Source organism: Hyaena hyaena, unplaced genomic scaffold, assembly GCF_003009895.1.
Source record: "Hyaena hyaena isolate Hyena2069 unplaced genomic scaffold, ASM300989v1 scaffold_203, whole genome shotgun sequence".
Lineage (NCBI taxonomy): Eukaryota > Metazoa > Chordata > Mammalia > Carnivora > Hyaenidae > Hyaena > Hyaena hyaena.
In genome coordinates, this window is record NW_024080835.1 from 1,731,509 (window position 1) to 1,748,780 (window position 17,272).

At 37.0% G+C, this 17,272-nt stretch overlaps 1 protein-coding gene across 3 annotated transcripts in view; it reads left to right on the top strand.

Moving 5' to 3' along the window:
• IFT80 (intraflagellar transport 80) overlaps positions 1 to 17,272 on the top strand; it is a 128,935-nt gene that overhangs the window by 4,841 nt on the left and 106,822 nt on the right. For all 3 annotated transcript variants that reach the window (XM_039241957.1, XM_039241958.1, XM_039241959.1), the window contains exons 2-3: positions 9,911 to 9,993; positions 12,847 to 13,068. In XM_039241957.1, coding sequence (XP_039097888.1) covers positions 9,957 to 9,993; positions 12,847 to 13,068 — 259 coding nt within the window. In that variant the 5' untranslated portion in view covers positions 9,911 to 9,956. The remainder of the gene's footprint in view (positions 1 to 9,910; positions 9,994 to 12,846; positions 13,069 to 17,272) is intronic.

Below are 17,272 nucleotides of genomic sequence, written 5' to 3' on the forward strand. Positions count from 1 at the left end.
ATGAATGAAAGATGACTACTTATTTCAGTTTTGAGAATCACATGGTTTATTGGCTAGAATTTATTAGGTCACCCTGCAAAAGGATTATAAATACAGCAAACAAGAATAATAAAAGTCTGGTTGGCAAGAGCTAGGTATAATCATAGCTAGAATTGAAGGGAAGTGTAAATACCACAGCATACACATATTCTTTAGCAAATGCATACAGTAATTGGAGTGAGATGGCGGTTGGAGGTCTTCAGTAATTAACTCTATGGCCATTCACAAGCCTGCTTCCTTTGCTTGTTATGACTTTGAATCTGTCCCTGGAAATGATGAGCCTGCTTCTCTCTTCCTTGCCAGGCTTTAGTCTGCAAGCGATTTTTTTTTTAAATGTTTTATTTATTTCTGAGAGAGAGAGAGACAGCGTGAGCAGGGGAGGGTCCGAGAGAGAGGGAGACACAGAATCTGAAACAGACTCCGGGCTCTGAGCTGTCAGCACAGAGCCCGACGCCGGGCTCGAACCCACGAACCGTGAGATAAAGACCCGAGCTGAAGCCGGTCGCTTAACCGACTGGCCACCCAGGCGCCCCGCGATTTTTTTTTTTTAAGTGTTTATTTTGAGAGAAAGAGAGAGAGCAAGGGAGGGGTAGAGAGAGAAGAAGAGACAGAATCCCAAGCAGGCTCCTCACTGTCGGCACTGAGTCTGACACCAGGCTGGATCTCATGAACTGTAAGATAATGACCTGAGCTGAAATCAAGAGTTGGAACCTTCATTGACTTAGCCACCCAGGTGCCCCAAGTCTATAAGTACTTTTATGGTGGGACAAACCTGAGTAAAAGATCTGCCTCTCTCTCCCTCCTTGCTATCCTGGGAAAGAGTCACAGGAGTCTGATCAGAGTTATCAATTTAGAAAACTGTTCATAAAAATTGCACTTTTAAAAATAGGGCGTTGGGTAGTTAGAAGCAAACCATTGGTTATAATATCAATTCCCAAGGGTTAGCCAATATGCAAATAACCTAAACAGAACTTGGTATGATCTAGCTCTTGTGCTTTATCTATTCTTCACATTCTTGTTCATTACTGAGGCTTGTCTGCTATTTCTTATCTATAAGTTAATAAGTTATACTTTCTCTCTTTCCTGCCTAAAATTTTGCTCATTTTGTTAGTGGTTCTACCTCTTAGTTTTAATTCTTAAATCTAGGTTTTTTTTTCATTTTTTAAAACCATTTAACCATTTTGAAGTGTACAGTTCAGTGTCATTGAGTACATTTATATTGTTATACTACTATCACTTCCATCTATCCACAGAACTCTTTTCATCTTTCAGAACTGAAACACCGTACCCATTAAATAATAGCTTCTCATTCTTCCTCTCCCCTGCCCCCAGCTCATGGAAACCACCACTCTATTTTCTGTCTCTATGAATTTGACTACTCTAGGTACTTCATATAAATGGAACACACAGTATCTGCCCTTTTGTGACTGGATTATTTCAATTAGCATAATGTTTAGTCTAATTCTTAACATTAATTCTTAATTCTAGTTTCTTGATTCTAACCCTGTTTCACTTTATAAATGCATATATTTACAACGTGAGTGTATAATCTGTGATAAACATTTAAATTTCATTTTTGATAGAACTATACAGAGTTCTGTAATAAGCAGGTTTATGTAGTTACATATATATCTTGGTGTACATTTATATGTATATGATAAATTACTGTGACTAGGAATTATTCCTGAGGTAGATTTCTTTATATAATATTTCCATTGAATCAGTAGCTTCTAACCCAAAATAAAGCACAGATGTGTCACATTGGCAGAGTGCGGGCTACTTGCCTGTGTCCTAGCTGTAAGGAAGGCAAGAGAGGAAATAATTTTTTTTATAATGAGGAAAGGACTCATGGCAATCAAAGGTTTTGGGGTGGAGAACAAAAAAATAAGTGACCATTAGCACTAATCTATCTGTCCTTCAGTAATGTATGGGAGTATCTGTTTCTCCATACGCCAGCACTGGGTTCTGGGTATTTTGCGCTTGACCACTCTGATAACAGAAAAATGGTATCCAGTTGTTTTAGTTTTCACTTCTTTAATTATAACTGAGGCTTGTTTCATGTTTTTGATTGCCTACTGACGATCTGTATTTATATTTCTGTGAACTGTTCACTTAAGTGTTTATCAGTGCTGTGACCAAATGACTTCATGGGGGACCATGCTGTCTTAGTTATCCTCTGCTTCTTGTATTACCAATCTTTCCCTCTCCACTGGTGCTTCTTCCTTTGCCTCCAAACATACTGAGGTCTACCCTAGATTAAAAGGCCTTTATAGCTGCTATTCTGTTTCTTCCTTTAACCTCTACACTTAAATATCTTTATATGTATGTATATATATATATACACCTCTATATGTGTATATATGTGTGTGTATATATATATATACACATATATATATGCTCATATACCTTTATCTTCTACATTTATGAGCTGTGCCTGCTGATTCCATTTTATTGTATGCAGGGATGATTCTAGTTGCAGAGGATATAGGAACGAACTAAATAGACAAAAGTTCTTACACTTAAGGAGCTTACATTTTAAAGAGGGAAACCGCAAGTAAAATGCATAATATGCCAAATGGCTTTAAATAGGATATACAGGGAAGGCTTTACAGAGGTGCCTTTGGGAGAAAGATGTAAATGAGGGAAGAGGAGTAAACCATGCAGCTATCTGGTGGCAGGGATTCCAGACAAAGAATACAAGTACAAAGGCCCCAAGGCAGGAGCATGCTTAGTATGTTAGAGTATTTTGAGCAGAAAAGTGCCATGATCTATTTTAAAGCAGTCACTTTGGGTGCTGTGGTAAGTATAGATCATGAGGGGTTAGAGACCAATTAGGAGGTTATTATAATTCAGGTTATAAATCATAGCACCTTGAACTGGGGTCACGGCATTGGGAGTGGTGAAAATCAGATATTCTGAAGACAAAGCATAAAAATTTTGATTTTTAAAAATTGGATTTGGGATGTAAGAGTAAGTGGCAATTCTAAAGTTTAGGTAATTTCTAAATTCTTCCACTGTGCAAGTAGAAGAAAGGAATTGCCATTTGCTGAGATGGGTAAGACTTTGAGGAGTGAAGTTGGAGGAAAGATCAGGAGTTTGATTTGAATCTCAAGTTTGAGATGTCTGTTAGACATTCAGATAAGTTGTCAAATAATCAGATATAAAAGTCAGGTTCTGAGGCGCCTGTGTGGCTCAGTCGGTTAAGCAACCAACTTCGGCTCAGGTCATGATCTCGGGGTTCGTGAGTTTGAGCCCTGCATTGGGCTCTGTGCTGATAGCTAGCTCAGAGCCTGGAGTCTGTTTTAGATTCTGTATCTCCCTCTCTCTCTGACCCTCCCCTGCTCACCCTGTCTCTCTCTCTCAGAAATAAATTTAAAAAAAAAACATTAAAAATTTTTTAAAAAAAAAGTCAGGTTCAGTGGAGAGGTCTGAACTTGGAGATAAGAAATTGTAAGTTGTCACTATGTAGTCAATATATTTGAATTTATAGTAAGCCATGAAATTAGGTGATATCACCATGGTGGTGAGTGTAGATATAGAGGAGGTACAAAGACTGAGCCTACAGTTTAAGGTTGGGAAAATTAGGAGAAAAGGCTGGTGAAATTTATTTCCTCTATAATTCTGCAATTACTTTCCTTCCCTAAACTGCCCCTGGAAATAAATCCTAACAGATTGAAAAGGAATCCCACAGAGTTGCATGTGCTCTTAGGAAGGTTGCATCTTCCTCCCTTAACAAAACTCTGCGTCAGACTATGAACTACCTAAGAGAACAGTTCCAGGAAAAAGGCTACAGTTTACATTGATTATCCACCTTCCCTTGAAAGACCATTGGAGCTATTCCAGTAGACCTTACATCTGTGTATCTATCAGTCTTCACATTTAAGACTCTTAATTCCCTGTGTTAGTTCTTTATTATGTTTAGCCGTTGATGATGGTAACTTACACATGATAAAACTTTATTCTCTATCTCTGAATAGGTGATACAAGGCTGATATGATGACTCTCCACAAGGTCAAGAATCTTGGTTCCTTTTATCTTGTTGCTGTGTGATACATGGCCTTAATAACATGACTTGAGAGTATTATTCTTTTTCCTTTCTTAATGTCTATTTTTGAGAGGTGCCTGGGTGGCTCAGTTGGTTAAGTATCAGGCTCTTGATTTCAGCTCAGGCTGTGATCTCATGGCTTGTGAGATGAGGTGTGTGTGGTGCTCCACGCAGACAGTGTGGTGCATACTTAGGACTCTCTCTCCCTCTCTCTCTGTCCTTCTGCCCCCTCAAAATAAATAAATGAACAATAAATAAATTAGAGAGAGAGCGTGCTCGCATGTGAGGACAGGGTAGGAGAAGAGAAAGAGGGAGACAGGATCCAAAGTAGGCTCTGTGCTGACAGCAGAGAACCCAGTACAGGGCTTGAACCCACAAACTGTGAGATCATGACTTGAAGTGAAGTCAGATACTCAACTCACTGAGCCACCCAGGCACCCCAAGAGCATTACTTTTTTTGTTTTAATGTTTTATTTATTTTATTTCTGAGAGAGAGAGAAAGCGTAAGCAGGGGAGGATCACAGAGAGAAGGAGATACAGAATCTGAAACAGGCACCAGGCTCTGAGCTAGCTGTCAGCACAGAGCCCGACACGGGGCTTGAACCCATAAACCGTGAGATCATGACCCAAACCGAAGTCGGTTGCTTAACTGACTGAGCCACCCAGGTGCCCCATAGCATTACTTTTATTTTCCTAGTTTTTTAAGAAATGTTTAATTTTTATTTATTTTTGGGAGAGAGAGAGAGTGACAGAGTGTGAGTGGGTGAGGGGCAGAGAGAGAGGGAAATAAAGAATCCAAAGCAGTCTCTAGGCTCTGAGCCCCAGAGCCAGATGAGGGGCTTGAAGATCACAACCTGAGCTGAAGTCGGACACTTAACTGAGCCACCCAGGCGCCCCTTATTTTCCAAGTTTTTATTTTTCAATTTTATTGTGATTTATAAAACTTTTATAAGAGTTAATAAAATGGCTTTCTTAGGTAACTCATTTACTTTTAATATTGCTGCTGTGGTTAGCCACAACTGTTGGGCAGTGTTATCTAACCCCCATAGAGTGTAAATCCCAGATTGGACCACTAGGTTGATGATGCTATCATATCTCCATGTGGGTTTCAGAATTGTTAATGCCCTATGTGGCCACACCTAGTTTTGAGGGCACCTGGGAAACATATTTTTACTCTAGGTGGCCAGGTGTACAGCAAAAATTCAGATTCTTCTACCCCAGAAGCAGATATGAGTGAATATTGGAGGGACAGTCAGTCATTTCTACTATTTCCCAACATCTGTCCCAAACTCTTAGTTCCTTCCCATCTAAAACTCTACCTTTTTGAAATCACGGTGAGTCATTGGCCAAATCTGCACCCTCAGCTTTTACTCTGCATGATCGCTTTACCTTGTTAGTGTAACTTAAATCTGGTTAAATCCAAGGAAATCTCCTTAAATCTAAGAAAACTGCTTTCCCCATGGCCTCATCAGGTGGAGGCTATTTTGCCTCCCAGAATCCCATGTGTCAAGAGGGCCTTGTTTCTCACTGATGTATCTGGACAATTGAGTCTCTTTCTCTTCCTCTCTAAAATTTCCTAGTCCCTTGGGGTGCCTAGGTGGCTCAGTCAGTTAAGTGTCCGACTTCGGCTCTGGTCATGATCTCACGGTTCGTTTAAAATCTGTTTTAAGTATCCCTTTGTTTATGTATCTTCGATTGTTTTTCTGTTTTCCTTCCTCTAGAATCTTTTTTAAAATGTTTATTTATTTTTCTTGAGGGGGGAGGGACTGAGAGAGAATCCCAAGCAGGCTCTGCACTGTCAGCATAGAGCCTGATATAAGGCTTCGTCTCATGAACCATGAGATCATGGCCTTAGCTGAAGTCAGGATTCTGGCACTTAACTGACTGAGCCACCCAGGTGCCCTACTTCCTCTTGAATCTTAATGTTGACAATTGTTCAGACTTTAATAGGACTTCTAGACCATTGAAGCTACCACATTTTCATGTTCTGCTAGGTAGTCTTATCTTACACCATGGTTTTGAATGTGATCTTTGTGCTGATAACACACCAACTAATATCTCATTGAGATCTCCAGCTCTGACATCTCCCTTGACTCCAAACTTGGATATCCATTTTTTCCTTGAATTCTCTATTTGCATGTATAATGGGCACCTTGAACTTAACAAATTCAAGACAGACTTTTTGATATCCTCCCTTCCAACCTGTTTCTCCCTCCAACTTCTCATCTCAGTATCTCAGTAAATGGCAACTGCATTCTACCTGTTGAAACCTTAGAGTCATTACTCTTTCTCTTAAACCCAATACATCAACAAATCCTGTGGAACCTTCTTTCAAAATGTATTCAGAATGTGCCCACTTCATACCATTTGTGCCATTACTGGCCCCCTCATTCAAGCCACTTTGATCTCTCTTATGGATTATTGAAATCTTAACTGGCCTCCCTGCTTCCAGTCTTGCTCATCCTTGATCTGTTTTTCCTTTTTTTTTTTTTTCCCATACCATCCATATTGCCATTTTAACAATGTAAGTCTGATCATATCACTTCATTGCTTCATAACTCTTTACTGGCTTCCCCATTCATTCAGAAGAAAAACCGAAGTTTTTATGATGGTTTTCCAAGCCCCTGCTTGATCTGTGTCCTTCCTGCACTTTCCCAATTTCCTGCCACTCCCTTCACTTTCCTAGGTCTTAGCCATACTGACTAATACTGGCCATTGTGATCTGACTTAACCTTAAAAACATTACTGGCTGTCATATTTAGAAGAATTTGAAGTGGTAAGTGAAGGAGCAGAAAGATCATTTCTGGGTCCACTGCAGTAACGGATGTAGAAGATGATGGTGGCTTTGGACTATGAAGGAAGTGCAGAGAAGTGACCATATTTGGAATATATTTTGGTAGCTAGACTATCAGGGTTTGCAGGGCACATTTTTTCCTCTTAAGCCCCACAAATGTTGACCCATAATGGATAAAGCAATTTATCAATGATCAATGATTTTGAGTAACAAAGGCAGAGTTGCTCCCATCTGCTTCCCGTATAAAGTTGCAAAATATATCAAGTTTGCTATACTCTAGAGATTTTCTTACAGTTATCTCCCCCACCCCGGCCACTCCCTTTCCCCAAATACTATTGACTGGTCAGATCCTTGGTGACCATGTCTTTGGGCAGAAAAAAAGCCTCAGTGCAGTCCTCAGACAGCTCTGCACTTTCGCAAATTTGCTGTGCTCTAATCCTACTTTTCCTTTATTCCTCTATCCAATCTCACATCAGAATGCACATACCATGCAGATGATCTCAGCAGATGATCTCAGCTAAATAGGATATATGGAGAAAATCTGTCTGAGCAAGGGAGAATCTTCCCAGTGTTAGAATGCCACCCTCTGATAGCTTGGCACCACGTTTATCTTTGGGAAGGAATTATTCTTAATTGATATGAATTTCAGCAATTTGAGGTATTTTGATGTATGGTAGATACATCATGCCTTTGCTAAAGATCTTTTAAGTTTCTTAGTGTGATTATATATTCAAATTATATATATTTTTTCTTATCTATTGTGTTGTCATTTCTAGAAGCAACTATTTCTCTGCCTTTGTTGTTTTAAAATCCTTATAAACTTGGTGAATTTGAATTATTGTGAAAAAGCAGCATTTTGTAAATATTTTTGCTCTTGTTTCCCCTGTAATGAGAGAAGTTCTGATGGAAGGGAGGAAAGAGTTTTGAGAAAGGTGCAAAAGATGCTCCTAAGGACCAAAAAGTGAGGTTGGATGCAATGCCTAGGAGAGAGTGTATTCTTGCTTTGGCTACTATACATAGATTCATACTTCTGAAAAAGAAAAATCTCCCTAGATGAACTAACGGGAAGAGAAAGGTTTCTGACCCTAATAGCATATTGGTTGACCGTAAAACTTCAGATTTTTTTTCTGTGGTTTTAACAGTCCCCATTGCCACTCTCACCCCCACCTAGTCTAACAAATTTATGAGCAGAGTGAATGAAAAAGGTGCTCTGAAATATAGCAGTATTTACCACCTTGTTGATCTAAAAGTCTTCTTGGATTTGGGAGAATGAGAAATTATCTAAGGGAGTGCCCACTGAATACTTAATCTATACTCAGCACCTCCTTTGACATACTTAGCAGTAATTTTCTACTTGGTGAAGGGTTTCTTTTTTCTTTTAAATACACTTCCATTTTTTTTCTTTTTAGATTAGTCATATTACTCAGGATTCTGTCACTATAAATTTGACTCAGACAATTTAGCATTTTCTTAGTTTATATCTTTTGCTTAAAGTTTTTTTAAAAATTCTAGTATAGTTAACATACAGTGTTATATTAGTTCCAGGTGTACAATATAGTGACTCAACAATTCTATACATTACTCAGTGATCTCCATGGTAAGTGCACTCTTTAATGCCCATCACCTTTTTCACCTATCACCCCTTCCACGTCCCCTCTGGTCATCATCAGTTTGTTCTTTATAGTTAAGAGTCTGTTTCTTGGTTTCTCTTCCTCTCTCTCATTTGTCTTTGTTTTGTTTCCCATGTTCCACATATGAGTGAGATCGTATGGTATTTGTCTTTCTCTGACCAGCTTGTTTTGCTTAGCATTATACTTTCAAGACCCTTCCATGTTGCTGCAAGTGGCAAGATTTCATTCTTTTATGACTGAATAGTGTTCCATTATATATATATGTATATATATCTCATTTCTTTTTTATTCAGTGGATCTATCAGTGGACACTTGGGCTCCTTCCATAATTTAGCTATGTAATGATGCAATAAGCATAAGGGTACATACATCCTTTCAAATTAGTGTTTTTGTGTTTTTTGGGTAAATACCCAGTAGTGCAAACTGAATTATAGGGTAATTCTATTTTTAATTTTTTGAGGAATCTCCATTTGATTTATATTGTTTGATGACATGGTTATTTGGGGGGAGTATTACTCTTCTTTTTCTGTATTTTTATTTGGCAATTATATTGTGGTTTTTATGTAACTTTTATAAGTTCTTTAACTTTCTTCCTTAAATAACTCTCTTATTTTTCACATTGCCACCATGGCAACCATAACTATTGAGCAGTGTATCTACCTCCAGTATAATGTACACCTCAGATTGGGGCGCCTGGGTGGCTAAATTGGTTCAGCTTCTGACTCTTGATTTCAGCTCAGGTCACGATCGCATGGTTTGTGAATTCGAGCTCCATGTTGGGCTCCACACTGCCAGTGCAGATTCTTTCTCTCCCTTTCTCTCTGCCCTCCCCTACTCATGCACATGTGTGCATGCATGTGTGTATGTGTGCGTGCACATTCTCTCTCTCAAAATAAATAAATAAACTTAAAAAAAAAGAGTCTACACTTCAGATTGGACCACTAGGTTGATGATGTCATAATATTTCTATGTGGGGTTCAGAATTAAGGCCATTAAAATTAAGGCCCTTGATCCCTTGATCCCACCTTGGGAATTTATTCTAATGTATAAACCATTCAATAGGACCAATATTGATCTGCCATTAAGGGGTTTCCAGTTTATAGAGTCCTTTGATTCGGCCCCAGGAAAGCCTTTGGAAATTATTTACCTGGCCAGATTTAGCGGGGTTCAGGCAGGTTGTAGTGGACCTCTGGAGTCCAACCCAAGGCTTCCAGTCACTCCTTGGCAGGATTAGTGCACTGACTAGTTTCTTCCTCTTTCCATATATTTGATGCCAAAGGTATTAAAGGCATTTTAGTGTCCTTGGAGTGCTAAGATGTTTTGTTTGCTTTTATTTTTTTGTGTAGATGTGTTTGTTTCTAATGCATATTTTATATTTTCCCTTTAACTTTTATTTTACAGTGAATACAATCAAGTGGCATTTTCAAATTTTGCTGAAAGTGGAGACATGAGACTGAAGATATCTCTTTTAAAAGAACCAAAGCATATCCTTTTGATACTTACGAACCTCATTGTGATCATCTTACTAGAATATTAAACGTTTTTTTTTCTGTTTTGTATTCTTGTTAGAGAGTGGATTTTTAAAAATTCTTTTAAAGGTAATTTAGCTAAATTGTTTTTGAAATATTTGAAATCATGTTTTGCAGGTAATTTTCCAAAGCAAACTGTTTGCTCTAAATCTAATTTTCAAATTTTTCTTATTCTACTTAAGTACTATGCTCAAGTACATAAAACACAGTTTTTGTTTAGTCTAGTAGGATCTTGAAGAGCAGCTTTTTTAAAAACCAAATAATTTCTTTGCTAGTGTGATCTGGTATGTTTTCATTGAGCTCTGCTCTATTTCTTCATACTCATGATAAAATGCAGGATAAGCTAGGGAAATCTGAGCAGTCAGACCTTTATTATTTCATGTAGGAAGGTAGCAATTATAAATATTTTCTCAAATGCATGACTGTATATTTTGTTAGTAAGAATACCGTATACGTGTCAAGAAAATATGACAGACCTCTCTACCTTTGTTCTTAGTTATCTAGATCAGTGCTTCTGTAAGAATCATTTCTAGACTATATTGCAGGTCTGTGAAGGGATATGTACAGAAATTAGAAAGTAAGAGGTAAGAAAGTTTTGTAGCAATTCGACATTGTCATAACACCAAAATATAAGATCATTTTTCTAATAATTCATTTTTATTTTGTCTTGTAAAATGTTCTGCACTAGAATTGAAATAAAGAAAAATATGGTCCTTCATCAGAGATAGCAAAGGACTGTTTAGACATTTAATCAAACTTTTAAAATTTATATTATTTTACCTTTAGAGTGAAAATATAATTCCTTTTATTTTTCCTTAAATCATGTTTATTGTCTTTTCAAAGTGTGCCTTCAGGAGTTTATGCCTTATAAGTTTTACATATTTTGACTGTGTCCATTGTCTGCTTTTACCTTTCCAAGTTGAGGAATGATGACAGCTTTTAAAACTTTCTTAATCTGTTTGTCCCCTCATTTCTCCCATACTCTTGAAGATACATCATACATGTCTGATGTATACTCATATCAATTTATATATGGATAAACAATGTTTTTTTTTTTATTTGGGATGGTTGTATTCTGTGTGTGTGTGTATGTGTGCACACTCACATGCACGCACATATGTGTATTTTTGTTCTTTCTTGATTTTACCTAACATTCTCCCTTTCTGAAGGTTTAACTTAACATTGTTTAGGCTATAGCAATTATATTGTAACAGTTTTTTCAGTAATGGTCTAGTGATATCCAGGTCCTTTTGTTTAGATTATATTTTGAGTTCTGAATATTCCAGTGCCACTTTATTATCTATTTGTACAGACTGTCAAGCTCTTCCTATAATTTCTCTTTTACCTTTTTGGTTATTTGCTTAATCTATCATTTTGAAGTATTAAAAAATCTTAAAATATTCGAGAATAATTATGGCACATGGTCTTTTTGTTTTTCATTGGAGTTTATTGATTGCTCAGCTAAGCCAATATAAACCACTAGTGAGAAGAGATGGAAGTAAAAGGATTATACAGGAACAAAAAGAGAACAAACAACCCAACTAGGCATGATCTGGTAATACAGAAACCCAGATTTAAGCAAGAGAAAGCTCTCTCATAAATGGTGAACTGAAATGCCTTCCCTAGATACACAGTTGTGCCAGGGTAAGCAGCCTGTTGGAGGAAGAGAGGGCTACTTGAGCACCTCAATTTGTAGAAATCCTTATGATAAATCAGAGACTGAACAAATGGGTTACATAAGGTAAGAATTTTAGGTTTCATATCTATCTAGTGCTATGTACCATGTAGGTGTAGTACGTTATAATTGAGTTGTTCCCTGAATTTAATGTCAAAAATTTGGTAAGATTTTAGTTTTGGCAGTTAAGCTGTAAGTTTTTTTCCTAGGTAAATTGTTACTATAATGTGTAATTTAAACAGGTATTACTGTTAGATTTCAATCTTCAACACTTGATTTTTTAAACTTATCAAAATAATACATGTTGATTCTTTTTTTCTTTCTTTTTTTTTCTACAAATAGTTTACTGTCAAGTTGGTTTCCATATAACACCCAGTGCTCATCCCCACAAGTGCCCTCCTCCATGCCCATCTCCCCCCCCCCCCCCACACCCATCAGTCCTCAGTTTGTTCTCATCATTCAAGAGTCTCTCATGGTTTGCCTCTCTCCCTCTCCCCCACCATTTCCCCCCTTCTTCTCCCCCATGGTCCTCCATTAAGTTCCTCCTAATCCTCCTATACTGCAAATATATGGTATTTGTCCTTCTCTGCCTGGCTTATTTCGCTCAGCATAACACCCTCAAGGTCCATCCATGTTGCTATACACATGGCCAGATTTCATTCTTTCTCATTGCCATAAAATATGCTGATTCTAATAAATAATACAAATATATGTAAATTTAAAAATTATAGTTCCTTTTTTTCTTCTCACCTATCTCCCAACAGTTTAGTGTATATCTTTTCATATCTTTTGATCTGCTATCTGACATCTGTTGATGTCTTTGTGTATCATCTGGCCATATTTATGGAATATTTCATACTACAATTTAAAAATTTTCAGGCCACCAGATCTTTCTTTTTTTCCTCTTTTGGCATGTGGGTTTCTTGCTTTCCATTCTTCTTACAACTGTTGTGGTAGATACTTATTTTCCTTTTTATGGAGAAAATACGAAAGTCATAAAATGAAAATATATGTAGAACCTTAAAATATTTGACCTTATTTTATCTTTTTCTTATAATCTGCATCTGCAAATTATTTTATTTATTAAGATTTAAGGCTTTTCTGTGTTTTATATCTCCTTAACATGGTGACACATCAAGAATTAGTCAGCTGTGTGGGCTGGACTACTGCTGAAGAACTGTATTCATGTAGTGATGACCACCAGATAGTGAAGTGGAACTTGTTAACCAGTGAAACAAGTCAGATAGTAAAACTCCCTGATGATATTTACCCAATAGATCTTCACTGGTTTCCAAAAAGTTTAAGCATAAAGAAGCAAACTCAAGCAGAAAGCTTTGTTCTTACAAGTTCTGATGGTAAGTATTTGATAAATGTTATATGCTCATCTTTGTATTTAAAAGACATAATATCTTAGTATGACTTATGCTTTTAGTTGTTTTACAAAGCTGATATTTGTAGATCTGCATACCTTCATCTACATATTTAATCCATATTCTGTGAAGTCATTTGGTTTGTGTATAGGCTATAAAACTATTGTCATGAAAGAAAGTGAATTACATTGGCATATCCTGGGATTTGATGTGAGCTTTCTTTTGCCTTTACTTTTTCTATGATCTCACAGAAAATAGTTGTTCATATATTATAAGTTTTGGTTCCTAATTTCTTCAAGTTTAACTTTACAACATAACCACACTAAAAAACATGGGCACAATGCCATATTTAGTAAGCTATTTAATATTGTCTTTATTTTCTAGTACATGTTAATTTCCGCTTAACAGAGTTGGAGATTGTTTAATTTGACTGTAGCTTTATTACTGAGTGAGTAAAAAGCATGACTTTTCGACTTTTTGAGGGAATGTTTTTATTTTCATAGAAACAACTTGAACTGTTTTTATTTGTATTACACTTTACCTACTATGTCAATTAAAAATACATTCGTCAAAAGTAATGGAAACTTACATCACTAACTTATGCACAGATGGAGTTGTTTGGTTCATCTAACTCCAAGGGTAGATCTTCAAGCACAGCTGCATTAGGCCCCTGTTCTTAGCATCTCTTGGATGTGCTCTCCCTACAAGGTCAGCATGATAGCAGCCAGCAGCCCAAGGCTCATCCTAGAAAAGAAATGTCCACTGAGAGGGTGCTACTTCCTTAGTATCTCTTGTAAGCAAGTTGCAAACTTGGGTCATTTGCCCATGAAAGAATCACTTTAGTCAAAGGAATGGGATACCAGTGCCTGAACATAGCAGGCCTCTGGCCACCATGGAAAGGGAAAGAGGAGAAGAGGGCTTTCATAACGAGGACAGGAAGGGATGTAATGGCAAACAATCACATCAAATTCTACTTCTTCTACAGACACAACTTACGGTAGTTTTTTTTTAACCTTATTTTTTCTGAATGCTGATTAAATTAGATACTGTGTGAAAGTAATTGGCACTTAGAAGATTGACTCTGAACCACAGGTAGAATTTGGCTTAACTCAGGAGATAAAATGAAGGGTTGGCTTAAAAAAAAAACTTTTAATTTTGATATCATCTCACATTTACAGAAAGGTTGTAAGAATTATACAAATAACTCCTATATATTTTTATCCAAATTCATTCATTGTTAACATTTTGTCCATATGCTTATCATTGGCTCTTTTCCTCTCCCCGTCTCCCCTCCCCCACTCCGTCACTACACACAAACACACACACACATTTTTTTCCTAAGTATTTAAGGGTATTTTGAAGACATGTCGTTTTAACCATAAATACTTCAGTGTTTTTCCCAAGAATGAGGATTTCCTGTTCTATAACCACAATACATTGATTAAAATCAGGAAATTTAACATTGATGTTAAATTGAATATATAGTTCGTATTAAAATGTTAACAATTGTCCTAATAATATCTTTTATATGAATTTGTTTTCTTTTTTGGTACAGAGTAACACATTGTTTTTGTCATATCTCTCTAAGCTCTTTTAATCTAGAGCCTCCTCAGACTTTTTTAAGATCTTGACAGTTTTGAAGAATACAGGCTTGTTATTTTTACAGACTGTCCCTCAGTTTGTGTTTGTCTGATATTTCCTCATAATTAGATTCAATTTACATATTTTTTAGCAGCAATAATTAGGGTATCAGACTGAGAGATTTGTGATACTGGTTTGACCTATTATTGGTAATGTTAACTTTGATTACTTTGAAAAGTTGTATTTACTAAATTCAGCCAGTGTAAAGTTACTATTTTTGCATTTTAATAAATAATTTGTGAAAGGATACTTTCAGACTGTAAAAGTGTTCTCTTTCCTCCTTAAACTTCCTCTCACTATTTTTGTATCTATTGATATTTGACTGAATCATTTATTACTAAGATGGTTGCCAATGGTGATTCTTTTAAAACTTTGTAATTCCTTCCATACTGATTAGTTGGTATTCTGCTGCAAGAAGAGCCTCCTCTCTCTCACCCATTTGTTTGTTTACTTATGACAGACTTACAGATTCTTATTTTATTTCTTGAGTACACTGTTACTATCATTCGTTAAATTTTGATGAGAAAATTGTCCCATATTTGGCCAGTGGAGCCCCATCAAGCCAGCTCCAGTGAATTTTGGGCGGGGGGGGGGGGAGGTAAATGTTCCCTCATTATTTTATGAGCACTTCTTTGGTGGCACAAGATGTTTTGGCCTCATCTTGTAATTTCCCAGTCCCAGCTCCCAAACTATCCATTTCTCCAAGGTCACCTGTTGTTTTCTTGGTGCTTATTGGTATTTAAAAACCAATGTGAGAATGCTAGCAAAGCTCATTTCAATGGGGTGTGTTTGCTTCAGGGGCCTTTCAGAGAGCCAAGAAATAGGAATATAAATGTATATTTAAAAACGTACATATCTGGAGTGCCTGGGTGGCTCAATCTGTTGAGTGTCTGACTCTTGCTTCAGCTCAGGTTTCCCAGGGTTCCCAGCTCAGGTTTCCCATGGTTGTGGTATTGAGCTCCCGCCTCCCCCTCCCCCCCCTTCCTGTCGTAGGGTTCTGCACTGAGCCTGGAGCCTCCTTAAGATTCTCTCTCTCTCTCTCTCTCTCTCTCCCCATCTATCTCTCTCTCTTCCCCTCCCTCTGCTCCTCTCCTCCCACTCACACATGCTCTCTTTCTAAAACAAAACAAGACAAAACAAAATAAAACAAAAATTCATACATGGTTACAGCTATTGATTTCTTTCTCCTGCCCTTCTTCCCTTCCTTTCCCTCCTTCCTCTCTCTGTTTTCTTTCCTTCCCTTTCCTCTGTTCCTTCACTTTCCTTCCCATACTAAAAATCATAAGTTCATTCTGATGCCACCAATTCAACACTACAGGGTTAATTCTAGTCTTTCTTTTTTCTATACTTGGAAACAGTGAGCGAACCTGTTTCCATTATTCTCAATATATTTACTCGCTTACTCAATTCTACAATACACAGTAGGTTGTTTCAGAATGACTAATCTATACTACTGCAAAAAATAGAGTTTAATATTTGTTTACTTTTGTTTTTATTTTTATATTGAGTATTTAAAGTCCTGTGTTCAAAAGTTACTTGCATTTTCCCCTTGTTTAACTTATGGTATGTTATTTATTTAGAATACAGTTAAATGTATTATTTGCATTTGTTTTCCACTTAAAGTTTCCTTTCTCCCACATCTTCATTGATTTGATTATTTTTTGGATATGTAAAACATTAATATGGATCATTCCACAAAGACAAAACTATATTAAAGAAATATAGGGGCACTTGGGTGGCTCAGTTGGTTAAGTGTCTGACTTCAGCTCAGGTCATGATCTCACAGTTCATTGGTTCCAGCCCCGTGTCGGGCTCTGTGCTGACAGCTTGGAGCCTGGAGCCTGCTTCAGATTCTGTGTCTCCCTCTCCTCTGACCCTCTCCTGCTCTCTTTCTCTCTCTCTCAGAAATAAATAAAACGTTAAAAAAAAAAAAAAGAAATATACCCAACAATAAATTACATTAAAAAAGAAAAGATATATACTCAGAGCAATGTCACTACTCTGCCCCACTCAATCCCATATACCCTGTTTCTGTTTACTCCCTGTAAGTAAACACTTTCTTTAGTTCTGGTTTATCCTTCATCCTTCCTGTGTTTCTTCTGGCAAAAGTAAACAGATAGTGTATATTTTCTCCTTTCACCTTTTATATTACACAGGAGGTAGCATACCATATATTTTCTTTGTATTTTCCTTTTTTCTTTTTTTTTTAACTCAATAGTATATTAGGATTGACTTTTATCTGGTGAATATGGACAGTGAGTATACTTAGTTTTGATAATTTCTGTTGTCTGAGTGTTTCTCTGAATTAAGATTACTTAATTACACTCAACTAAAGAATAGTTGTTTGGACCTCTATTTCTTTTTTTTTAATTTTTTAAAAAAATTTGTTTCTGAGAGACAGAGAGAGACAGCATGAGCAGGGGAGGGAGATACAGAATCTGAAGCAGGCTCCAGGCTCTGAGCTAGCTGTCAGCACAGAGCCTGATGTGGGGCTCCAACCCATGAACCATGAGATCATGACCTGAGCCAAAGTCGGACGCTCAACCGA